General features: G+C 43.1%; 1 protein-coding gene across 7 annotated transcripts in view; it reads left to right on the top strand.

Moving 5' to 3' along the window:
- STAC (SH3 and cysteine rich domain) overlaps nt 1–27,252 on the top strand; it is a 355,507-nt gene that overhangs the window by 220,064 nt on the left and 108,191 nt on the right. For 2 of the 7 annotated variants that reach the window (XM_061395836.1, XM_061395835.1), the window contains exon 1: nt 22,002–22,266. The exons of 3 other annotated variants lie outside the window; for them this stretch is intronic. In XM_061395836.1, coding sequence (XP_061251820.1) covers nt 22,156–22,266 — 111 coding nt within the window. In that variant the 5' untranslated portion in view covers nt 22,002–22,155. Of the gene's footprint in view, nt 1–22,001; nt 22,267–27,252 lie in introns of those variants that run through there. 2 more of the 7 variants (XM_061395834.1, XM_061395833.1) reach the window with 2 other exon arrangements.

The following is a 27,252-nucleotide window of genomic DNA, read 5'->3' on the forward strand; positions in this document are numbered from 1 at the left end:
CATCACCAACTCCCAGAGCTTGCTCAAACTTATGTCCATCAAGTCAGTGATGCCATCCAACCATCTCATCCTCTGTTGTCCCCTTCTCCTGCCTTCAATCTTTCCCAGTATCAGGGTCTTTTCCAATGAGTCAGTTCTTCACATCAGGTATTGGAGCTTCATCTTCAGCATCAGTCCTTCCAGTGAGTATTCAGGGTTGATTTCCTTTAGGGTTGACTAGTTTGATCTCCCTGCAGTCCAGGGGACTCTCAAGAGTCTACTCCAACACCACAGTTGAAAAGCATCAATTCTTCAGTGCTCAGCTTTTTTATGGTCCAATTCTCACATCCATACTAGAATACTACTACTACTAGAATAATTGGATTGAAGTGCTGGTTAGGAGAAGGCAATGGCAGCCCACTCCAGTACTCTTGCCTGAAAAATCCCATGGGCGGAGCAGCCTGGTAGGCTGCAGTCCATGGGGTCGCAAAGAGTCGGACACGACTGAGCGACTTCACTTTCCCTTTTCACTTTCATGCATTGGAGAAGGAAATGGCAACCCACTCCAGTGTTCTTGCCTGGAGAATCCCAGGGACGGCGGAGCCTGGTGGGCTGCCGTCTATGGGGTGGCACAGAGTCAGACATGACTGACACGACTTAGCAGTAGCAGCAGCAGCAGCTGGTTAGTGAGGTTTTAATAATGCCAGAAGAAAAGACTGCACATAGAAAGAACTCTTGACCTGATGATATTTGGACTTAGTGTGCCCCTAGATAAAGAAATGTAGAAAAGATACCCACAGAAAGAGCATTCATATTTAAAATGAAGGGTAGACCATTCCACTTAGATTTCCTGCTGACATGCTTGGTTTTTCTGCTCTTGGTTTACTCACTGGGGTTGTACTTGTCTAAAAGATTCAGGACGATAAATGCTACCATAAGTGCCTACAGGTTAGACCAACTAATCCTGGCAACATAAGTGCCCAAGATGTGTGGCCAAGGCAAACTTTAAAAGTGCCCAGAGGGACTGTATGCCATAAAGGATCTGAAAGTGTGTTAGTTGCTCAGTCGTGTCTCACTCTTTGTGCCCCCATGGACTGTAACCTGCCAGGCTCCTCTAACCGTGGGATTCTCCAGGCAAGAACACTGGAGTGGGCTGCCATTCCCTTCTCCAGCGGATCTTTCGGCCCCAGGGAACTAACTAACTCAGGCATTGGCAAGCAGATTCTTTACAGTCTGAGCTACCAGGAAAGCCAACTTTAGATAGTATAGTAATATCAAATCTTGTTTTAATCACATAAAAGTCTATCTTATTTATCTCATTCTAAGTAACCTTCCAAAGAATTTGTTTAATTCATTTGTGGTAACTCCTTTTTTAAAAGAAAAAAACAATTTTTTTACCTCATTGAAATAATAGCTTTTTTGTTTTTTTTTTTTTCAAGTTTTTGGTTGATATTCTTAATTGTTCTTATTACCATCTGTAAGGCCCATTGAGAAGGCCTCAATGAAGCTTCCTAAACCCGTTTTTCTTGTTCAAAAGAGTTCCTAGGTTTAATTTGACTTTTGTTTTATAGGAACCAACAAACAGTTGTTTACACTGAGAGCGCTCCAGATTTAATGACCAACAAGCAGGATTTCCTGGAAGGGGGTAAATTGGTAAATTGGAAAGAAGACTGGAGTAGTAGCTAGAGGATCTGGATCTTTAGACTCATTTCAATGTTTCACTGGATTTGTGAGACTGAGACACTTGGCTTCCCTGAGAGTCAAACAGGGATAATAATGATGAGAATACTTGGCACATAGTAAGCACTTAGGAGTGTTATTTATAGTAATTCATATTCCATTATTATAATCTTCCAAGATTACCATGTTAAATAAAAATGCATATATGAAAAATTGCAAAGCGGTATCTAAACATAAAGAACTATGTCACTTACTGTAGATGACAAAACTAACATTCAGGCCAGCTATTGGTACTTGCACCTTTAAAATTCAGGCAACTGAAATATATTTCAGGGTATAACACTAGTGAAAAAAATTACATACACCCAAGTAGTTCCCTTCGTAATGATTGCGACTAGGAGAAAAACTACATATATGTATGGATAAGGACTGAACAGCAGCATGGAAAATGCAGACAATCGGATTTGCTAATGGTATGGAAATTTGGGTTCTACTTTTTTTATTTTTATGTGCTTTAATCTGTTTTTTTCCTTATTAAACCCATGTCCGTGCCAGAGAGAGCATGGAGTTGTAACCATTGGACAGCTGAGGAATTCACTTTAATCTGTTCTTTAAAATATCTTTATAACTCAAAAACAATAAAATACAGACAGTTAAGCCAAGAACTGAGATGTACTTGGGAACACTGGTGTACTAATACTAACAATGGTAAAAACCAGTAGTCCATTTTGCTGAGCACTTCCCCTGGGTTAGACCTGCTCTACATGCATAATCTGTCTAATCATCCCATCAATACTGTGCTCCACAAGATACATAGGAGAAAATTGAAGCTCACAAACTAGTAGCTTGCCAAGGGCTCCCAGCTGGCAAGTGCTGAGTACAGATGTGCTATGTGTATAACAGTCAAAGTAAATATTGGTTCATATCATCTGGGGAACATAGATAAATCAGCATTCTCAGCTTCTTGGTGGTATTAGAAACACTAAAGAAAAGTTAAGCTTCAGATCTCAGTATTTTTCTCTTACACCTCTCACTCCTGCACCTGGTGTGAGTTGCACCAACTTCCTATTCCTTTGTACTTGCCCATACACGTGCCTCTGAGTGTGCATGGAGTGTGCGGGGAACATTCCTCTGAGTGCACATAGAGTATACAGGGAACATTCAAACAGCAGAGTGCAGATGAGGAGTGAGGCCCTGGGTGGCATGGAGAACTTGGAGGAGTGTGGGGGAGAAAAGAACTTAAATGTCCATGGAAGCAGCCCAGAGTTTCATTGGCTACTAAAGAGAAGGAATTCATGAGAAAAGCAGTGATTTTCAGTCAAGCCATGGGGACTTCCAGGCAGTATTTCAAAGGGTACCACTCAGTTTCCAGGAATGGAGGGGGCTTCTGACCACCTATTTCTTGTGGGGTGCTGACGGTGGCTTTCTTAAAAAGCTCAGACAAGGTGGGGAACCTTGTGTACACTCCATCCTCGACATTACTAAACTGGATGTGAAATTGGTTCCAAATTCCTTTCTTACTCTGTGCATCTAATTTTCTTTTTTAAAAAAAATTAATATTACTGATACTGCTGCTGCTGCTGCTAACTCACTTCAGTCATGTCCAACTCTGTGCGACCCCATAGACGGCAGCCCACCAGGCTCCGCTGTCCCTGGGATTCTCCAGGCAAGAACACTAGAGTGGGTTGCCATTTCCCTCTCCAATGCATGAAAGTGAAAAGGGAAAGTGAAGTCTCTCAGTCATGTCCGACTCCCAGGGACCTCATGGACTGCAGCCTACCAGGCTCCTCCACCCATGGGATTTTCCAGGCAAGAGTACTGGAGTGGGCTGCTATTTCTTTCTCCAGGGGATCTTCACAAACCAGGGATCGAACCCAGGTCTCCTGCATTGCAGACAGACGCTTTACCGTCTGAGCCACCAGGGAAGCCCTTTAGGGGCTTTCGGAAGTCGCTTTAGTCTTGTCCAACTCTGTGCGACGCTATGAACTGTGCCTGCCAGGTTCCTCTGTCCATGGGACTCTCCAGGCAAGAATACTGGAGTGAGTTGCCATGTGCTCCTCCAGGGGATCTTCCCAACCCAGGGATCGAACCTGTGTCTCTCTATGTCTCCTGCACCAGCAGGAGAATTCTTTACCACTAGGGGCATGTGGGAAGCCCACTGATACTATCAGGGACACCTAAAATAACAAAGAAACTGAAAACTTTTCCAAAAGTAAAATGTTTATCATTGCTGTTTTTCAAAGGATTTGAAAATGTTTAACTGAAGACTATAGCAATAAACACTGCCAGCTATTCGATGCCATTGTCAATTACAATGGACATGAATGATTATAAACATGTAAATCATCATGACTTTCTTCAGCAAGTTGTTTTTGAGCACAAACTCTGTACTAAAGACTGGGTCAAGGATCATACCTATAGAAAATAATTAGACATAATCCCTGCCTAGTCTAGAGAGTAAACACTGTATTATGATAAATGCTTTGTTATAATGTGATAAGTGCTCTAGTGAATGGATGCACAGAACTAATGTTTGTCAGGGGTTGGAAGATTGTTGTTATTGTTGTAGTTCAATTATTCAGTCATGTCCGACTCTACAAAACCATAGCCTACCAGGCTCCTCCGTCCTCTACTATCTCCCAGAGTTTGCTCAAATTCATGTCCATTGACTCAGCAATGCTAGCAGGGACTTAGAAAAGAAGAGAAGTCAAGTACCCTTCAAAAAGTGGGACAGTCATCTTGAAAACTTTGAAGGAATCCACTTTTGAGAGACACTGTAGGATCAGTATTAGGGACTTGGATTTTGAAATCTGGACAAAGGCTGGCTCTATTACTTGTCAAAATCTGGACAAAGGCTGGCTCTGACTGAGGGATTTCAAAGCAGCCAAAAATTCTTCTATTCCTCTTCACACTGTAACTATGCAGCTTCTTCAGTCAAAGATAAGGGTCTTTTTCTTTACTCCTTGCATCTGGCTTTGGCATGTCATTTGCTTTGTGACACAAGCAGAAGCTTGAGCACTGGGACTGTCCTCTCTTTGGCTTCCTGGGACTGACATGTGCATGGCCCAATAGCCTATCGTTTGATCAGAGACTATGAGATGGGGTGTGTGTGAGCCCAGCAAGGTTAGTGGTAGAACTGCCCACTAAGCCCACCCCAATTACTTGCCCACAGACTTCTGAGCTGAATAAATGAAGCTGTTTATTATAGAATAAGTATGCTGTAGAATAGAAACTAATTGGTATATTCAGTGGGTCTGGATAATTTATTTCACCTCTTGAAACTTGGGTCTCCTCTTCTATAATATGGAGATCATAATAGTAATTATCTCCTAGGTTGCTGAGAGTATTAAATAAAATAATGCATAGAAAGTACTTATAAAATAGTGACCAGATAGTGACTAATAGTATAATTACATGCTTATATTTAGTATTTAATTTTTCCTGAGGTCAAGAGTGGGTCTTTGGGTGTTTCATGCTCTGTAATTACTAAAGTCATAAAATTTCCTGGGACATGTTTTTAAAATAAACAATGGTGATTTTTTTGTTTGATTGATTTTTCAGCTTATTTTGGGCGTTTCTTACATCAGTTAATAAGCTTTTAAATGCTATTTGGTGAAGTACTATGGTTCTGTGGGGTTTTCCCCCCTAAATACAACTTTTTCTTATTTTTAACCATTGTCTCTGCACAGCAGGCTTAAACTAAAGAAAGCAGAGAAAACCACTAGGCCATTCAGGTATGACCTAAATCAAATCCCAGATGATTATATAGTGGAGGTGATGAACAGATTCAAGCAATTAGATCTGGTAAACAGATTTGCCTGAAGAATTATGGACAGAAATATGTAATATTGTACAGAAGGCACAGACCAAAATCATCCCAAAGAAAAAGGAATACAAGAAAGCAAAGTGATTGTCTGAGGAGGCTTTACAAATAACAGAGGAAAGAAGAGAAGCAAAAAGCAAGGGAGACAGGGAAAGTTATACCCAACTGAACAGAGTTCCAGAGAAGAGCAAGGAGAGAAAAGAAGGCCTCCTTCAATGAACAATGCAAAGAAACAGAGGAAAAGAACAGAAGGGGAAAGACTAGAGATCTCTTCAGGAAAACTGGAGATAGCAAAGGAAAATTTCATGCAAAGATAGGCACAATAAAGGACAGAAATGGTAAAGAACTAATAGAAGTAGAAAAGATCAAGAAGAGATGGCAAGAATACACAGAAGAACTGTATAAGAAAAGATCTTCATGACTGGAACAACCACAATGGGGTGGTCACTCACCTAGAGCCATGTATCCTGAAGCGTGAAGTCCAGTGGGCCTTAGGAAGCACTGCTGCCACGATAGCTAGAGGAGGTGATGGAATTCCAGTGGAAATACTTAAAATCCTAAAAGATGATGCTATGAAAGTGCTGCTCTCAATATGTCAGTGAATTTGGAAAACCCAGCGCTGGCCACAGGACTGCAAAAGGTTATTCTTCATCCCAATTGCCCAGAAGGGCAGTACTAAAGAATGCTCAAACTATCAGACAATTGCACCCACTTCCCAAGGTTATGCTCAAAATCCTTCAAGCTAGGCTTCAGAAGTACTTGAATCAAGAACTTCCAGATGTACAAGCTGGGTTTAGAAAAGGCAGAGGAACCAGAGGTCAAATTGCCAACATTTGCTGGATCATAGAGAAAGCAAGGGATTTCCAGAAAAACATCTACTTCTGTTTCATTGACTACGCTAAAGCCTTTGACTGTGCGGATCACAAAACTCTTCAAGAGATGGGAATACCAGACCATCTTACCCGTCTCCTGAGAAACCTGTGTGCAGGTCAAGAAGCAACAGTTAGAACCTTATATGGAACAACTGACTGGTTCAAAATTGAGAAAGGAGTACACAAGGCTGTACACTGTCACCCTGCTTATTTAACGTATATGCAGAGCACATCAGGCGAGATGCAGGGCTGGATGAGTTACAAGCTGGGATCAAGATTGCCGGGAGAAATATCAACAATCTCAGATATGCAGATGATACCACTTTAAGGGCAGAAAGTGAAGAGGAACTAAAGAGCCTCTTGATGAGGGCAAAAGAGGAAAGTGAAAAAGCTGGCTGAAAACTGAATATTAAAAAAAAACCTCAAGATCATGGCATCAGCTCCCATCACTTCATGGCAAATAGAAGAAAAGGTGGAAGCTGTGACAGATTTCTTCTTTTGGGGCTTTAAAATCACTGTGGATGGTGACTACAGTCATGAAATTAGAAGATGACTGTTTCTTGGAAAGAACGCTATGACAAACCTAGACAATGTAACAAAGGTCTATTGCCGTCTATGGGGTTGCACAGAGTCAGACACGACTGAAGCGACTTAGCAGCAGCAGCAGCATGGTCTTTCCAGTAGTCACGTACAGATATGAGAGTTGGACCATAAAGAAGACTGAGCACCGAAGAAGTGATGCCATCGAAATGTGGTGCTGGAGTAGACTCTTGAGAGTCCCCTGGACTGCAAGGAGCTCAAACCAGTCAATCTTAAAGGAAATCAACCCTGAATACTCACTGGAAGGACTAATGCTGAAGCTGAAGCTCCAATACTTTGGCCACCTGATGTGAAGAGCGACTCATTGGAAAAGACTCTGACACTGGGAAAGATTGAGGGGCAGGAGGAGAAGGGGGCCACAGAGGATGAGATGGTTGGATGGCATCACCAACTCAAAGGACGTGAACTTGGGCAAACTCCAGGAGATGGTGAGGGACAGGGAGGCCTGGTGTGCTGCAGTCCATGAGGCTGCAAAGAGTCAGACATGACTTGGTGACTGAACAACAACTCTGCACAACAAAGTCTGAGCAGCTGGAGTTTCTGTTTTCTGTGACTTCAGTGGCACATGATATCTTCTGATTCATCTCCCATGGGGGAAGCATGGGGAATGTAATATACAAGTACATCACAGGAAGGATATGTGGGTTTGCTAATGGCCTGAAAAAATTAAGTGCTAAGTGGTTTGATTCTTTCCACTTCTCTGTCTTAAACATCAAGTTCAATGGAATTAATTTCCTAAAAATGAAAATTCTGTCCTAATGGAACACAATTAGGAAAATATGTGAACGTTCCCTTTTCAATTATGTAGGTTTAATTTACTTACCCCTTTAAGTAACTTCAAGTAATATCTGACAGCCATGAGCATTCATATTCCAATGGAAGTCAGAAATTGACATAAATTTAAACTAGCTGTAATTATACTGTACAATACTTATATTTTTATATTTTTCCTTTTTTTGAATTAGTTGTAAGCTAACAATTCACACCTTTGAACCAAGCTCCACCTGACCCTCAGTACTCCCCTGAATTGCAGTAATTCTGAAATGTAAAAGTTTGTTCAAGGTAACAGATCCCTCCTTAAAATCAAAAAAATCTTCAATAATACATTTACAGATGGCTGTTTCCTGCTAGACAACAGCAGATTGTTAAACAATGGTAGACAACTGAAGATTATAGAATCTTCAGTCTGAGTTCCATCTTAACCTAGAAGATGAATGTTTCTAAGAACATGCATAAGGGCTACAGAACTGAAATTGAGGGAGTTTTTCAATAAGAGCCTTGTTCATAGCCTCAGTTCTTCCAATTTGTTTGAACTAATTCATACCATAGGCCCTAATTGTATGTGCCTGTAAATGAAAGATAAGTCCCAAGAGTGTATTTGAATTTCCCCCTTGTATTTTGAATACTAACAGGGTGCTCAATTTGGAGGGAGTATAGCATACAAAAGCAAGACTCTAATCAGAGTGCCTTCACTTACTAGTTTTGTGCTCTTTGGGCAAGATATGTCACCTTTCTGAGTCACAGGGCCCTCATCTGCAAAGTGTAAATAATATTATTACCTTCCTGACTTAGGTGAGATAATGCATGTTAAAGCAGTTAGAACAGTGACTGGGTCATAAAAGCACTCAGTACATGCTTGTTGCTCTTGAGTGGTGCGTTTGACCCTTGCTGAATGTTTCCTGTGTTTTAAATGCCATGGCTTAGATCACTGTTTAAGGATGAGTCACGAGAGTCAGTGTAGTCGAACCCTCATCTAAGACAGAGGCTGACTAAACTCAGTGATCTCATGTCAGGCTGTCTGGGACCAAAGACTATTATATGATGCTTTATATAGTCTGGGACTGTTATGATATGAAATCATGGGGATGTAAGGTCCAAGAAAGAAAGGAGGAGCTGAGGTGAGATGCAGCATGGATTTGAGTACAATGGCCAGAGATGCGTGTTAACTCAGGTGTCTGAACACATCTGCAAAATACAATATGGCAAGTGTCTGCTGTCTCTGTCAGTGTGGAGAACAGCTTCCTTTGCAGGGGGTCAGTCCCACATCTGGTTACCAGAAAGAGATAATGACTGACAACGGAAGGAATACTGACAGTGTGAAAATTAGAGTGTGATGGTGAAATGCAAATAAAGCCACAATGATAAAATTTAAAAATAGTGCAGTGTCCGCATTGGGGAAAACAACTGGAACCCGTAATTCATGCTTAGGCATTTGCACCCAAAGTCATAAACAAGAATATTCAAAGCAGCACTCTTCATGATAAGCAAAGTGCAAACAACCTAACCATCCACAGAGGATGGATTAAGTCAGTCATGGCAGTCTTACGATAGAATGGGTCTTCATCCATTTTAAATGATTTTTACATATTTTACTTTTAATCTGGTTTTAAAAATCAAACTGTGTTTCCTAAGATAAGTTAGAGGAAATATGCTGCAGTGCAATATGTTTTATGCAATTTAAAATGCTCATACACACGAATTAACTGCCCATACTTTTCCAATATGCATACAGATCTAAGATATATGCTTTAAAAACATCGTAGTGGGTGTCATGGAAGGAAGGGAATTTTGAGTGAGAATTGGGTTATATCAGGACAATAACTAAAACAAACTCAATGAGAAAGGAGAATTGCAAGAATTGATGGTGACAATTCCAGATCCCTTCACTACCCCCTCAAAGCCTCAAAGTAATAATAATAAAATAGTCACAGAAAATATAAGCAGAAAAGTATACTTATCTTAAGATACCAAGAATGACCTTCTTCTGCTTCTTTTGGAAAACTACTATGTTACCTTACAGCATTATTGATAATTTTGCTTTCCTTTGGGGAATCTTCCCCTTTGATTCTCAGCCGAATTAGCTCGTTCTTCCTCTGGTTCCTACAGCCTGCTGGTCATACACAGGGGTTACTCTTTGCCCCAGTTCTGCCATCCTCACAAAGCTGGATTTTTCCTTTGGGTCAGGAAATATGCTGGAACAATAAAGTGCCTGCTACATAGCAGTTCTCCGCAACTGTTGATAAGTAAGTCAGTGAATAAAATAAGGACTTCATTTATGTAGACATCTCTACCTTAGTTTATAATGATCTCAAATATCTAAAGTTGAATAATAACTCCCTACTCCAAGACCATGTAAGAGGTAGTGGCAACAAGACACGGTCACTCACAAATCAGGGGAGCGGGGAGGGAGCTTTGAGGATAAGCAAATGGTAAACTAGGGGCAATCTTATTTAAAATCTGGGTATTCATCTCATTGTATACATTAGCAACTCTAACTGCATTCTAAGGAACTCAGTGAGCCCGCACAGTAGAGTTACTAGCCGGCCTGGGCTTCCTCAATGTTCTCGGCCATTGCTTGGTAGACACGGGACATTTTAGCTTGCTGTAAACAACAACCACCTCCAAAGGTCTATTGAATAACAACTCCATCGATACCATCTCACTATACCCTGCATCAGATAAGTTATCATTATTAACTGAGGAGACAGAATCCCCATTTTCCTGGCCATCTCTGCAAGAATAAAGACAGATGAAACATAGGTATGTTTGCTAAGTCCAGGCTCTATGGTTAAGTCTGCCTTGGCTATGGAGGAAGAAAGTGGCATTTAAAGCTAAGGCCTGAGTCATCTTTTCCAGGCCAATTGTCAAGTGCCTGATGGATGGCTTAGGGCTGCCAAGTGAGTTATTAGAGGAACACAGAGGGTTACAAAAGGCAGAAGGACAAAGCAGTAATATAAACCCTGCCTGGAAAACACTGTAAAGAGAATTATTTGAGATTCATTTGCCCACAGCATGACTCTACAAGCTTTGAGAACATATTTCAAAATAAGTGCAAAGCTTTATGGATAAAGAACAGGAACTATTGGGTATTTTTGCTGGAGTTCCCAGTCTGTGTTTTAGAACATCAGTCTTACTGCTCACTTCTAGGGATGTCAAAGCAGAAACTTACATAACACAATATTGTAAAGCAATTATGCATGTATGCTCAGTCGCTCAGTCGTGTCTGACTCTGTGACCCCATGGACTGTAGTCTGCCAGGTTCCTCTGTCCATGGAATTTCCCAGGCAAGAATACTGCAGTGGGTTGCCATTTCCTACTCCAGGGGACCTTCCCAACCCAGGGATCAAACCCATGTCTCTTACATTGGCAGGTGGATTCTTTACTGCTGCGCCACCTGGGAAGCCCCAGGAAGCACATTATATTACTCCAATTAAAAATAAATCTAAAAACACACACACATATAAAAACCCAAGATACATCATGATCAACAGAGCACAAATTGAATATTCATAATCCTTTAGAGGTTACAATGTGCAAGTTACACATATGTTTTGAATCTATCAAATGGGTTCCTGCTTCAGAGGGAATTAGGGCTCCCTGTGCCTGGTTTCCTGGTGTGATGATTCTCTGTGTGTCTCAGAACTCTGAATGCTGGCCTTTCTTACTCTGTGACCCATTTAACCTTCCAGAAACCCTTTTGGTAGCTTTTTTTCTTCTCTGCAATACTGACCAATACTGTTCCTCCCAGACTGACTGAGCTCTAACTGCCCCCAGGGCAATTTATAAAAGTACTTGAAACTATTAGGCAGAGAATTTCTCTAGCCTTTCCCTTTGTTAAGCATTGTCTATGTGATTGGTAAATGTTACTCATGAAGAAAAGCAACTGTTTTGTAACAAGCTGGAACTGATCCTACAGAAGTACCCTTTCATGTCTGTATTGATACTAGACATTCTGCCACAGATTCCTTCCAGAAAAATTGTAGTCACTTTTCAGATTCCACTGGAAGCTTCCCAAACACCCTCCCTCCTTGGTGGGCACCATTCTTCCCGTCTATGCTCCCGAATGTGTTGTTCAGGCTTCTTAAACAGCAGCAGTCTCACTAAGTTTTATGGTTTGCCTTCATGTTGTCCAGAGCCTGAGCTTTAGAATCTGAAGATGTGGCCCAAATCTCTACTCTCCACTTACCGTATCCCACTGGGGGAGTCATAAAGCTGCTCAGACTTCCAATGACCTCATCTGCAAAATAGGTCTAATAGTACTTGCCTCACCAGGTTGACATTTGGCAATAAAAAAGAGAATGAGTTTTGTTTTGTTTCATATTTTTATTTATTTACCTTTGACTGCACTGGGTCTTCATTGCTGCATGAGCTACGCTCTAGCTGTGGTGCAGGTGCTTCTCATTGAGGAGGCTTCTCTTGTTGTGGAGCATGGGTCTAGGGTGCGAGCTTCACGAGGTGCAGCAAGTGGGCCAGTAGTTGTGGCACAGGGGCTTAGTTGCCCCCCGGCATGTGGATCTTAGTTCCTAGACCAGAGATTGAATCTATGTCCCCTGCATTGGCAGGCAGATTCTTAACCACTAGACCACCAAGGAAGTCCCGAGAATGAGTTTTTAATTGCCCTCTAACAGTTCCTAGCAAAAAGCATAAATGAGCCTTCATAAATAAATCATGATGCATCTATACAGTGGAATACACATCCATTAAAAAATGATAATATGTACATATATTTATTGACACAGAACTATCTATGACATGTTAAGGAAAGGAAGTTACAAAAACACTTAGTGTCCCAAGATCATTTTTATGTAACTATATATAAATTTAAAATGTACTCGTATATGACTTTGCTTCTAGAAAGGAGGCTTCAGTTCAGTTGAGTTGAGTCGCTCAGTTGTGTCGACTCTTTGCGACCCCATGAATCGCAGCACGCCAGGCCTCCCTGTCCATCACCAACTCCCGAAGTTCACTCAGTCAGACTCACGTCCATCGAGTCACTGATGCCATCCAGCCATCTCATCCTCTGTCATCCCCTTCTCCTCCTGCCCCCAATCCCTCCCAACATCAGAATCTTTTCCAATGAGTCAACTCTTCGCATGAGGTGGCCAAAGTACTGGAGTTTCAGCTTTAGCATCATTCCCTCCAAAGAAATCCCAGGGCTGATCTTCTTCAGAATGGACTGGTTGGATCTCCTTGCAGTCCAAGGGACTCTCAAGAGTCTTCTCCAACACCACAGTTCAAAAGCATCAATTCTTCCACGCTCAGCCTTCTTCACAGTCCAACTCTCACATCCATACATGACCACAGGAAAAACTATAGCCTTGACTAGACGGACCTTTGTTGGCAAAGTAATGTCTCTGCTTTTGAATATGCTATCTAGGTTGGACATAACTTTCCTTCCAAGGAGTAAGCGTCTTTTAATTTCATGGCTGCAGTCACCATCTGCAGTGATGCAGTGATTTTGGAGCCCAAAAAAGTAAAGTCTGACACTGTTTCCACTGTTTCCCCATCTATTTCCCATGAATGCATGGGACTGGATACCATGATCTTTGTTTTCTGGATGTTGAGCTTTAAGCTTTAAGCCATGAATACATGGGACCGGATACCATGATCTTTGTTTTCTGGATGTTGAGCTTTAAGCCAACTTTTTCACTCTCCACTTTCACTTTCATCAAGAGGCTTTTTAGTTCATGGAGCCAAAGCAAAAACAATACCCAGCTGTGGATGTGACCGGTGATAGAAGCAAGGTCCGATGCTGTAAAGAGCAATACTGCATAGGAACCTGGAATGTCAGGTCCATGAATCAAGGCAAATTGTAAGTGGTCAAACAAGAGATGGCAAGAGTGAATGTCGACATTCTAGGAATCAGCGAACTGAAATGGACTGGAATGGGTGAATTTAACTCAGATGACCATTATATCTACTACTGCGGGCAGGAATCCCTGAGGAGAAATGGAGTGGCCATCATGGTCAACAAAAGAGTCCAAAATGCAGTACTTGGATGCAGTCTCAAAAACGACAGAATGATCTCTGTTCGTTTCCAAGGCAAACCATTCAATATCACAGTAATCCAAGTCTATGCCCTAACCAGTAATGCTGAAAAAGCTGAAGTTGAACGGTTCTATGAAGACCTACAAGACCTTTTAGAACTAACACCCAAAAAAGATGTCCTTTTCATTATAGGGGACTGGCATGCAAAAGTAGGAAGTCAAGAAACACCTGGAGTAACAGGCAAATTTGGCCTTGGAATACGGAATGAAGCAGGGCAAAGACGAATAGAGTTTTGCCAAGAAAATGCACTGGTCATAGCAAACACCCTCTTCTAACAACACAAGAGAAGACTCTACACATGGACATCACCAGATGGTCAACACTGAAATCAGATTGATAATATTCTTTGCAGCCAAAGATGGAGAAGCTCTATACAGTCAACAAAAACAAGACCAGGAGCTGACTGTGGCTCAGACCATGAACTCCTTATTACCAAATTCAGACTTAAATTGAAGAAAGTAGGGAAAACCACTAGACCATTCAGGTATGACCTAAATCAAATCCCTTATGATTATACAGTGGAAGTGAGAAATAGATTTAAGGGCCTAGATCTGATAGATAGAGTGCCTGATGAACTATGGAATGAGGTTCATGACATTGTACAGGAGACAGGGATCAAGACCGTCCCCATGGAAAAGAAATGCAAAAAAGCAAAATGGCTGTCTGGGGAGGTCTTACAAATAGCTGTGAAAAGAAGAGAAGCAAAAAGCAAAGGAGCAAAGGAAAGATATAAGCATCTGAATGCAGAGTTCCAAAGAATAGCCAGAAGAGAGAAGAAAGCCTTCCTCAGTGATCAGTGCAAAGAAATAGAGGAAAACAACAGAATGGGAAAGACTAGAGATCTCTTCAAGAAAATTAGAGATACCAAGGGAACATTTCATGCAAAGATGGGCACAATAAAGGACAGAAATGGTATGGACCTGACAGAAGCAGAAGACATTAAGAAGAGATGGCAAGAATACACAGAAGAACTGTACAAAAAAGATCTTCACGACCCAGATAATCACGATGATATGATCACTCATCTAGAGCCAGACATCCTGGAATGTGAAGTCCAGTGGGCCTTAGGAAGCATCACTATGAACAAAGCTAGTGGAGGTGATGGAATTCCAGTTGAGCTATTCCAAATCCTGAAAGATGATGCTGTGAAAGTGCTGCACTCAATATGCCAGCAAATTTGGAAAACTCAGCAGTGGCCACAGGGACTGGAAAAGGTCAGTTTTCATTCCAAACCCAAAGAAAGGCAATGCCAAAGAATGCTCAAACTACCGCACAATTGCACACATCTCACATGTTAGTAAAGTAATGCTCAAAATTCTCCAAGCCAGGCTTCAGCAATACGTGAAAGGAGGCTTACCAAAATGCTAATAATTATTACCAGTAGGTTGTGGATTTCTGGAAAGTTCTTACTTTCTTCACTATTCTTTTTGAATACTGCCTGATTAATGATAAAGCTATTGTTTTGGAAATGAATCTTCAGGAATTCCATGCATAATATGATGATAAATTTGAAGACTTGGAGGAAAAAACATATGTAGCTGGTAATTTGGTTGTATATTCCAAAGCTGAATATGCAACAACCATTGGGATTGGTGAGCAATAAAAATATGTGGTTCACTGTGCCACATATTAGGTGACTCTATGTAAGTATGTAACCTATATGAGCTTCCATTTTTCTTGCTAAAAAATAGCTTTTCGTTAGACCTACAAGTTCCTCTCCAGCACTGACATTTTCTCTTTCATTCATTTAACAAATATTTACTGAGCACCTATCACATGAACACTTAGCATCAGAGACATGTGATGAAGAGTTGAGGTGAAGCCTGTGACCCCATGGAACATACATTCTAAAGGACACCAAGTCAGAGAAAGACACAGGATGTGTTCAGCTGGCAGGTGCTGAGGCCCGGTGGTGACCAGGAATGGTGAGGGCTCCTCAGCTGCAGGGAAGCTGGGGAAGGGAACAGACGGCATGTTTGAGGAGCAAAGTGGCCAGAGGGAGCTGGACTCTAGGACTTTTAAACTGTGACCCTGAACTCAGAATAGATACCCAGAGCTCAATGCTAATGACTAACCAAAGGGGCAAAATCTATAAGAAACTTTAGGTATCTGCTGAATCCAAACTCTTCAGAAAGGAGATATTAATAATTTTGGAAATGCAGAAAAGGTTCACTTTTGATATTGTCTATGCATTTGGCTGTAATGAATAGAAAACCTAACTCAAAGCTAATATATTTGACCAAAATCATAGGACTAATAATATCAGGACCAGGCATTTATAAATATAAATATAAATCTTCTAATATTTATAGAAATCCATTGAAATAGGGATTGTTATCCCAGTTTGGACTTGAGGAAACCAAGACTGAAAGAGAGCAAATTAGTTGTCTAAGATCTCTTTGCTTGTGAGCAGAAGAGCTGGATGTTTGGAGTTCAAGGGCATGGCCTTTCCAGTAGATGTAGAATAAAGATTCAAGCCACCCTCTTCTCACAGATTATAACCAACTAGGAGAAGCCCACACATGCTCTCTCTAGAGAAAAGAGGCAGATTTTAACCAGAAAGCAGCTACATGAGGCGCGGACCTTGTGCCCTTTTCTAAGCATCTCCAGTGGAAGATGAATTCCAATGCAGCCAAACGGCGCTAGACAAATACTATCTCCTCTTCACATTGCCGTTATTCTTATTGATCGGTACTTAGAGAAAACAGGGTGAGGATGCTTAAGCTGGATGTTAGTCACCCGACAATCAGAGTCCCCAGATTTAATGACTCACTTTGGTGCTGAGGAGAGGCCATTCCAGAGTTGCTATGAGAGCTGCAGACTATCATTAACAGTAGGAGCTGCTGTTGTTGTCGTGTTAGCTATAAAAAATTAAAGTTTTGATTTCTCTGGGCTTTAAGGCAGGTTTTCAGACAAAGTAGCCAGAGCATAAGGCTTAGTGCTGGGATTCCCAGTATCTCCTTCACACGCTGAATGCCTAGTCTGTCTTGACTTCTTGACTATCACTTTCAAAGTGTAGATGTGGTTATTATTTACTCTTAAGACAAACGTTTTCAGACAAAGTAGCCAGAGCATAAGGCTTAGCGCTAGGATTCCCAGTGTCTCCTTCACAAGCTGAATGCCTAGTCTGTCTTGACTTCTTGGCTATCACTTTCAAAGTGTAGATGTGGTTATTATTTACTCTTAAGACAAACGAATGGAGTAAGCAATCCTTCATTCTTTTGAGGACTCTCCCTGTGTCCTCTAATAGGCCTCCGGCTCTTCAATTGTGTCGGTCCTTCCCTTTCAGTCCTGCTGCCTCTCCGCCAGATCTGGGTTTACTGTTGTTTGGATATCAGCAGAGCAAAGCCCAAACTTGGCCCAGAAGCAGGAGTTCAAATCTTGAGTTCAAATCCTGTTCCCAAGCTCACTGTGGAATCTAAGTTAATTCTCTTTGTCTTGCTATGGTTTTGTAGAGATTAAGTGAACTAATATAGAAAATGTCTATAACATAGTAGGAGCCCAATATGCATTAGCCATTGTTATTATCAACAACCTAATCATCTAACCCGGTGCCCTAGTCATATATGTCATTACCCATGATGACTCAGATATATCAGACATTGAGAAACACTCCTTTGTTGAGACCCGCTCTCCTGTCATTCTCCACTCCCAGGACATTCTGATGATCTTCCCTTTCCCCTTTACCTTGTTGTCCTTATTCTCCTTCCTTTGGCTGTACCGCACAGCTTGTGGGATCTTAGTTCCTCAACCAGGGATTGAACCCATGCCCTCGGCAGTGAAAGCACAGAATCCTAACCACTGGACCTCCAGGGGATTCCCTCCTTGTTGTACTTTTTTGTACCCTTCATAAGTTGGCTGTTTTAGTTAAGTAGTCTTGATGGTATCTTTTTACTTACTGGCTCTAGAAGAAGCCAAAGTCCATATAATGAAAGTCCAGTCTTTTTATCCACACTTGGAGCACAGCAATGGGAGAAGGTTGATAATATTATACACTCTTCTCCTTATCAGTGTTATTGCAAAAAACAGTTGCATGCAATAATGAGGAGGACTTTGCTCTCTTTACAAATTAATGAATTAATAAATGAACCAGGAGAGGGAGCATCAAATTTGTGAAGATGCATTTCTGCACACCTCACACTTCTACTCCCTTGATATTCAACCAGTAACCAGAGTGAAATGGACCATGAAGGGAAGCTACGAAAATCACAGGGTCCTGCTCCAGGCTCGAGACTTATGATAATTATCTGCAACTTGAATTTCCCAACCTCTGGTAGAAATGAGGTCATCTTGATAGCCATGGCTGAAATGTCACCCCAGTTTCTAATGCAGGACCTCCATCCAGTTTTCTTTGAGGTCTCACCACAGGATACCTAGGAGTCCTGAAAGGATAACTCACATGGAGACGTGAAAAAGTCCACTTCTCGGGGATGTCAGCTTCATGAGGTATCCTCTGGAATCACCACCCACTGACTCCAGTACATGAAGACCATCAGTCCTCTCCACTGTTAGGGCATAACTACTAAATATACCAATGTCCCCTTAGTACCAGGTCAGGGCAGGCTTTCATGACAACATAGGAGGCCTCTCATCATTCCAGGACTTGAAATCAGGCCCAGTAGCCTAGGTCCCAAAGTGGAAGTGGCCTATGACCCAGGCCTCAGGGCATCCTATTTCTGCCAGCAGCCCTCTCCCCACGGACTCAGACAAAGCGGTGTTCTGGCCACCTGCACTCCTGATCCCAGAGACAAGCTGTGGACCTAACAGCCTTTGTGCAGACCCCCTACCTCCCCAAACCAGTGAACACCATGTTCATTGATAGCGTGACTCTCAGTGTAAGATCCTCTCTTAAGCCATTGAAGACAAAATCCTTGCTATCTAGCAGCTTGTTTGATCTTAAATCCTACTGTTTTCTAGAAGCATCCCAGTCTTTCTCCATTCAGATTGTGTAGGACACTTAGAGTAACAAATGCCTAGGCCATCTTAAAGATCCAGGGCTACAAGAGCAGTCTCCTTTTCCCATCAGCCAAGGGCTGAGGAAACAAGATGAGCACAGCGTGGTCCTGCCCCAGTGGAGCTCAGAGCCCAGTAGGAGGACAGGCAACTTTGCCATTGATTATTCAGGGAAGGATGCTGTGAGAAGATGGCATTGGTTTGGAAACCTAAATCAGAAAAAAAGAGTCAAGGAAGGAGACTTAGAAGAATAAAGGTTTGGGGATGTGTTTTGAAGAACAAAAGGAGTTAGCTAAATAACAAAACGTGAGATGGAAAAGGATTTGTGTGAAAGCGATACATGAGGAAAGGCTTGATTAGTTTTAGCAGCTATGGGTAATTCCACAGTCTTCTAGGAAAGACAGCTATTATTTATCAGACCAAAGATTTCTGTTACTAGGATGGGAGTACAGTGAGGAGGAAGGATGTACTAGCTCCTTTAACATTTCCCTCAAGGGGACCACATTTAAACTTAAGCTATTGGAGAATTACTAGTGTTAATCAAAGGTAAGCATTTATAAAATGAAGGATGACATTTTATAGCTGCTCTTCAATTCTTTAAAAAAAAAAAATCTAAAGATGAAAAATGCCTTGTTGTAAGCCACAGTGTGCTTGCCCAACAAGATTGGAATTTTCCTTGAACCTGAGGGCTTTACGTTCTCAGGAAAGCCCTCTCTGGTCCCACACTAGGTCAGACCTTGCACTTGTACACACTAGAGTTCTGTCCTGTTCTTTATCACAGTTCATGAAAAATGTGTCTGTGTGGGTGTGTGCATGTGTGTGAGATTCAATTGTTCTACATTCTAGGAGTACAATCTTCATCTGTTTTCTCTCTGCTCTATCATCAGTTTCTAGCACAAGGTCTGGCACAAAATAGATGCTAGATAAAGATGTGTTGATTCTGCAGCTCCTGCCATTGTGTACTGTTCTGTTGTGATTTTCACTATTAGAATTTTGTCTCTATTGAGCAAACAAGAGTTGTGTTATGAGGAGGAGAAAGCTAAAGTCATTCAGGTCAGCTGATATGACCTGGTCATATAAAAGGTTAAGGGTCATTGGGGTATTTAGAGCTCTCAGAGCCAAGTGCCAGGTAAGAGGCTGTCACTTAGAACAGAAGCTTTCAAGTGATGTCCAGGATGAAAAGAATAATAAGTTTGTTTTTTCCAAGGGACATAAGCTATGGCAGACACACAGGACCAAATACATTATTCACAGGATCCAGTGCAAAATGCAAATACAAGTCCTCTTGCTCAAAAAGTATCAAGAATTTCAAGATAGTGACAGAAGAGCATTAACGCAAGTGCAGGGCCCTTGTGTGACTGCACAGACCGTATACCCACTGTAATAGGGAAGAAAACATCTGACTCCATATTAGATCTGTTCCTTTTCACTTTAATCTTTGTGTTCTGTTGCCCAGGAGCTTAGTACTGGTGGCCCTGCGCCTTTTGTAAAAGAATGTTGCCTATAGGCTGAAATATACAGGAGAGACTATTCTCGAGGCTCTGACCTCTAAGAGTCCATCCATATAGCGATAAGAAGTTGCAGAATAGAGAATAACATTTGCCTTGTTGAAGGTTTACATGAACATTGTGAACATGTGGACTGCTACAAGAATAGAGAATTCTTACAACAAAAATTTTACAACTAACCATGCCCCTCCCTCAGGCTGCCAGTAAAAGTGCTTTGCTGAGGGCCTCCCTGGTGGCTCAGTGGTAAAGAATCTGCCTGCCACTGCAGGACACACAGGTTTGATCCCCCATCCGGGAGGATTCCACATGCCATGGAACAACTAAACCCATGTGCCACAACTACTGAGCCTGTGCTCTAGAGCCCGGGAAGCAAAACTGTTGAGCCCTCATGCAGCAACTATTGAAGCCTGCGTGCCCGAGAGCCTGTGTTCCATGCACTGCAACTAGAGTAGCCCCTACTCACAACTAGAGAAAAGCCCTCACAGCAATGCACAGCCGTAAATAAATAAATCAAATGGTTTTTTAAAGTGCTTTGCTGAAACCCTGCAAGGAGTTTGGGGGTTTTGAGACATGAGCCACCTGTCTCCTTGCAGAGCCCTAGAGTAAATCTTTCTCTGCCCCAAACTCCGACTTTTCAGTTTGTTAGGCTTCACTGTGCATTGGGCACACGAGCTTGCATTCAGTAACACCATGAAGCTGGCCTTACTTTTTGTTGATAAATAAAATATGAACATGAGTTTATAGTTTCCTGTTAGAAAATTAAGCAGTTTTGTGTGGGGGCAGGGAGTGGTTTAAATATCCATATGTATTTCCTCCCCTGCACATTGAGGTTTTTTTCTTCAAAGGGTACCCGGTCCTTCTGCCCCTTTATTCCATGGGGCCATCTCTCTGTTTCCAAAAGATCTACTGAGACATACTGGTTTGCCCCTCTGCAAACAGCCCTGACATTCTGGCTATCTTGCAATACCCACTTACTCCACAGCTGAGAAGATTTGGCCTGGATTTGAGGCTCCACAACCCAAAAAGCATGGATTTTGAAGCCAAAATGGGTTCAAATCTCAGCTCCACCACTTACAGTTCAGCCACATAGAGCAAATTAGTTAGTCTCCTAGTTTTCTCATCTATGAATGAGAATGATATTAATAACACCTAGCCTGAGGATTAAACACGTGAAAAGTGTGACCGGCTTAACACATCGCACAACCAAACTAGGGCACATGCACGTTTTGCAGTATCTCTCTGCTTCAGTCCAAAGCTGAAGCGAGGAAAGAGGAGCGCCCTCAGGCCAGGAAACCCCAGCTCTGCGTCCTCCGTCACTGAACCCTATAAATAACTTGGCTAAGTCACCGGCTCCCGGCTCCCTGAGAGTCGCAGTTTCACCGCGTGCAGGAGGAGGGAGTTGCTGCAGGTGGTCCCTCCCGCTGGATCATTCGGGCTTTGGTCTGAATTTTCCTTCTACCTCCTAAAGCATCCCGGGACCGTGCAGAGCACCCGAGCTTGCCCAGCCTGGTCGCAGGGCCTCCCTAGGGCGCGGCCCCCTCCTGTTCCCCGCGGGGGCCCGCGCAGCCCCGCCCCGGAGCCACCCGCCCCCACCCACCCTTCTCCGGCGAGCGGGTCAGCCGGAGCCCACTCGCCCGCGGCCGAGCGGCAGTCACGACTGTGCGGTCGTCGCCGAGGTGGCCGCGGGCGCAGCGGGGCGGGCTCGCTCTCCCCCAGCCCGGGCGGGTGCCGGGGAGGTGGGCAGGGCCGGGGCGGGGGCGAGGCCGGAGGAGGGCGCGGCGGCGCCTCGGCGAGGATGGGAGTCCCCGGCCTCAGGAGCTGAGCGGGCCTGCGCGCGGCGGGGAGGGCACTCCGGAGGGAGGCGAGCCTCGCTGTTCCTCCGGGAGCCCAACACCGTTCCCGCGCCGCCACGATGATCCCCCCGAGCGGCGCCCGCGAGGAAGGCGTGGACGGGCTGCCCAAGGAGACGGCGAGCGCCGAGCAGCCGCCCTCTCCTGCATCCACCGGCAGTCAGGAATCCAAGGTACTGCGCGCGCTTGCCCCGAGAGGACACAAACTCACTCCTCTTCCTCTCTGTCCACCTTTGTTTCCTCCCTGCTGGCGCTGGCGCCGGAGGCTAAGACGCGTCCCTAGTTCTTCTCAAGGACTGTACTCTCTTGAGACTCGCATGTCCGGCAGGACTCGCTGCTAGCGATGCTGGACCACGTCGCTGGGGACCCAGTCTTCTTGTCCGCACGGCCCGGGGGCTTTGCGCTGGGCTCCTGCCCTGCGAGCACCCGCAGTTCACAGTGGCTCCGGGTTCGGATCGCTTTCCTGGGTGGTGGTGGCGTGCTTGTTCTGTGCTTTGAACCTGCATGTGCCTAAAGCGCGTGTGGGTATTAGGCGGCTTCTGAAGGCTGAGGGATAGACAGCCCAGGACACTCCTCCAGAAAAGCCGGGGTATTTGCGAACCAGCAAAGGGTCGCCTGTATCCCAAGGGCCTGAGACCCTTAGGCTAACCGGACTCATCCGTAACCTCGGATACTGCTGATTTCAGGAAAATTAGGAAAACGCTACCTTCTCGGGAAAGTTGATGTTCCTCTCATGGAAGTTAATCCTCGAACTTAAACTTGCTTTTGTGAGAGTTACACTGATATACACAAAACCAACCCCGCGGCACTTCTGTCACTGTTACACTTACTCTGAAACGTTCACGGGTGCCAGGCGCATGTTTGGAAATCTTGGAAGAGGATCAAGTAAAATGCGGCTGCTAGCTGTGTGATGCCAAATGGCATCTCAGTCGGGAGTAAAAACCATAAGATGGAGTTTGTAGTTATATGGATTCCTTAAGCGCAGGGCTCCTGGCTCTTTTTCCAGATCTCCTTGTGGGTTCCCTGGGTGTCTTTGGAATGTGGGACAGTTCTTGTGGAGGAATGAAGGAGAGGAGGATGCCAGTGTGGAGAGCAGGTCAGATGGGGCCAAGAAGAGTCTCGTCCTTTTCTGCCTTCACACCCATCCCTGGAAGCCACTGACAAATCAGCAGGATCACAAGCATAGCTAAGTGACTCCCATCCTAAGTGATCCTGCCCACTGGACAGTATCCCAGCCTCTGAAAGTTAACTATCAAAGATGCTAATACAAGACAGAGAGCTTGGCATTATCTTTATTTTGGGGGGCAAATGTCTGACCTGGAACATGTGTGTCAACTTTTCTAAAACTTAACTGTAAACAGGAGCAAAAACCCTGCCTTCCAGAATCGAGAGGCAGAGAGAGATGACCTAACACCCACCCAGTACAGAGTAAGGACTCAATCCTGTTCACTGTTTTCCTTCCTGAGATAAGGAGATGGGATCCATCTCACCACAGACAATTCACTCCAAATGGGTCTCACAACCCACACACACGGACCACTGCCCCTCCAATCAGAAGTTACTGGCTCTCTAGCATTGTGCGTCATTGACGGTCCTTCACCTAAGTGATACGGGGTAGTGGGCACTTCACAGGTAATCTAGAATCCTGGAAATGAATGTAACTAAACTCAAGACTGAAACTAATAATCAGCTTTTTTAATTGGGCCTGTTGCTCTGCAGTAGGTATGTTCTGGAAGGGGCTTAGCATTTGATTTTACAGCAGCGTGGTTCAAACACACTATGGGCTTGCTATTTATAGATACCCTAATGTAAATTCTTTGGCAAAGCAAAGACTACATATGTAATACCCATCATTATCCACCAATTTATCTGGCTTATGGTTTCAGACTTGTACACGTCAGTTTTTCTCTATGTGTATTTATATATTCCTAAATTTGCTGTCATAGCTTAGATGTTCTTGATCAGTAGAGACAGGCTGTGGGGGGTTGTCCACGAACCCCAAGAAACTGAATGCAAGGAAGTGTGACTGAATGTGGTATTTTTTTTGGCATAGTGTTTTTGATACTCTCCAAGGGGCCCATGCTTCTCAAAAGGGCTAAACTGTTTGATGTGGAGGCTGTGTGCAGTGGGGATCAGCAGGATGACAAGAAACAGGAACAGAGGCAGGCTCTATTCATTCTGCACCAGGAGCACCACATTTGAAGGTTTATTGGCGTTTACAAGGATCTTCCATCTGAAGACGAGTGTCTGGTAGGAGAACGTGGACAGCTAGTCATCCTGTATTACTCCCCTCTGAAGTAATCTGTTTGTCAAAATACCGTGTGGGACAGGCATGGTTCAGCCCCCCTGGACAGTAACCTTTCTCAAGAAGGACTTTTGAAATTCATTTTTTCTTTTATTTTATTAAAGTCTGATTGACTTACAGTATTGCATTAGTTTTAAGTATACAACATAGCGATTCAGTGTTTTTCTAGATTAATCGGCATACAAAGTTAACTCAGTGTTATTGACTGTATTCCCTGTGATATAAACTGCACCCTGTGACTTATTATCTCATAACTAATAGTTTATACCTCTTAATCCTCTTCACCTTGCTCACTCATTCACCCCCACCTCCCTCCCCTCTGGCAACTACTGGTTTGTTCTCTGTATCTATGAGTCTGTTTCTGTTTGGTTATATTTGCTCATTTGTTTTGATTATTAGATTTCACTATACATTTTTAAAATAACTTCTTTTCTCTCCTGATAAAAGTAACAACTACTTTGTGGAAATTTGAAAAGTCCTGAAAAAAAAAATAAAGAGAAGGAAAAAAATCACCCATTAGTCACAATCCAGAGGCAATTACTCATAATGTCTTGGTTGTATATTTGCCTTTTTTCATTGTTTTTTGTATATTTACCCAATTGAGAGAACAACGTAAGCATCTACTGAGTGCTTGGTGGGTGTCAGACACAACTTGACCCTTCATAATAGCCCTGTGAGGGACATTGTGCTGTTATTTCTGTTTCATCGATAGGAAAGTGAAAGCTCAGAAAGGGTAGGTGACTTCCCCATGATTGTATAGTGACTGACACAGCAATGACAGGAACCCAGGCCTCCTGACTCTGGAGAACAGGTTTTTGAGCACCGTGCTGCCGTCTGTCTTTTATGCCCGTGTCCATCTTCCATTCTATACTGTTTCACCTAACATCCTAACCAAGTATTTCATATGCTACTAAAAGCCATTTTCAACTGTGTTTTGTTCTTCTCAAGAAATCCTTGAAAATAAATTGAGCCACATTATCACATGAAATGATTAAAGACCAACTCTTATGTGGCTTCTTTGATTTTGCTGCTCTTTCCCCGAAAGTATATTTACGGAAGTGATTAAATGGAACTTCACAGAACCATCTGGAAAACTTGACCACGACAAACCCTTTAGTCTAGAGGGGCCATTAGAGACGAATGATAATGATTCAGTGCCTTGAGCACATAAAATGTTTCTGGAATGCTGTTTTCCCTGCAGATTCCTCGGAATGCTAAATCAAATATAAGAATTGAAAACACTGGAGATAATCTACTCTGGGTATTTTTTAAATAATGGATAATTTTATCATGTAAACTTATTTTACCAAGGAAAACTTCAACACACACAAAAGCAGAGAAAACACTATGAAGAACCATCATGTACCTAATCATTTGGATCTACCAGTTATCAATTCGTGGACAATCTTGTTTCATCTGTAACCCCCACCAGTACCTCCACCCTTCCTTACACACACTGGTTCATTTAAAACAAATTCCAGACATCAAGAGTCTTTCCAGGTGAGAAAAGAATCTGCCTGCCAGTGCAGGAGATGCAAGAGACATGGGTTCGATCCCTGGGTTCAGAAGATCCCCTGGAGGGGGGCATGGCAACCCATCTAGTATTCTTACCTGAAAAATCCCATGGACAGAGGAACCTGGCGGGCTACAGTCCATGGGGTCACAAAGAGTCGGACGCGACTGAGCATATGTGCACACACCAGACATGAAAGCATTTCATTCCTACGTATTTACGGTTGTATCTCTAAAGAATAAGGGCTCTTTTTGTAAACATGACTACAATCCCATTATCACATACTGGAGGTGTTTTAAATCACAGGTCAGTATAGTCTTTGGAGGTCTACATATTGTCTTTGGAATACCTGTGGACAGCCAGAACTTGCAAAATTGCTCATGTATGTGTATATGTGCATCATCTAGGGAAGAGATCCATAGCTTATACCAAATCAATAAAGTGCTCATAGCTTTCCCAGTTTATTTAAATCTTCTCTCTTTTTTCCCTCTGTTGAGTAAATAAAGGCCCAGAGAGAGGCAGTGACTTACCTAAGATCACAAAGGTAGTTACTGCCAATACCCGCACCCAAGAACCCCGGCTAGGACCGTGGATATTGTGCTGTGCTTAGTCGCTCAGTCATGTCAGACTCTTTGTGACCCCACGGACTGTAGCCCACCGGGCTCCTCTGTCCATGAGGATTCTCTAGGCAAGAATACTGGAGTGAGCTGCCATGCCCTCCTCCAGGGAATCTTCCTAACCCAGGGATCCAGCCCAGGTCTCCTGCATTGCAGGCGGATTCTTTACATCTGAGCCACCAGGAAAGCCCAGGAATAGTGGAGTGGTATCCTATCCTTTCTCAAGGGGATCCTCCTGACCCAGGAATAGGACTGGGGTCTCCTGCATTGCAGGCAGACTCTTTGCCATCTTAAGAGTAAAGAGGAAGAAGCCAGGGAAGCCCAGGACCTTAGATACCCCAGCACAGTTTCCTTGGAGTAAATTCCAGTAAGCACAAGTTACAGTATAGTTTATGAGGTTTTGTTTTTTCATAAAATTAGTTGAGTTGAAAGAGTTTCAAAGCCACTAATGAACCTCACCCCTCTATCTTTCCACTATCTCAGAAAGACCACAATCTAATTCATTGTCTAAATGTTTGACAGAGATCATCGAATACTAAGAAAAATTTCATGTTTCAGCATCCTTTATTGCAATGAATGTCTCTTTTTATACTGACTTATTGACAATGGCAATGGCACCCCACTCCAGTACTCTTGCCTGGAAAATCCCATGGGCGGAGGAGCCTGGTAGGCTGCAGTCCATGGGGTCGAGAAGAGTCGGACACGACTGAGTGACTTCACTTTC

The sequence above is a fragment of the Bos javanicus genome, chromosome 22 (assembly GCF_032452875.1).
Source record: "Bos javanicus breed banteng chromosome 22, ARS-OSU_banteng_1.0, whole genome shotgun sequence".
Lineage (NCBI taxonomy): Eukaryota > Metazoa > Chordata > Mammalia > Artiodactyla > Bovidae > Bos > Bos javanicus.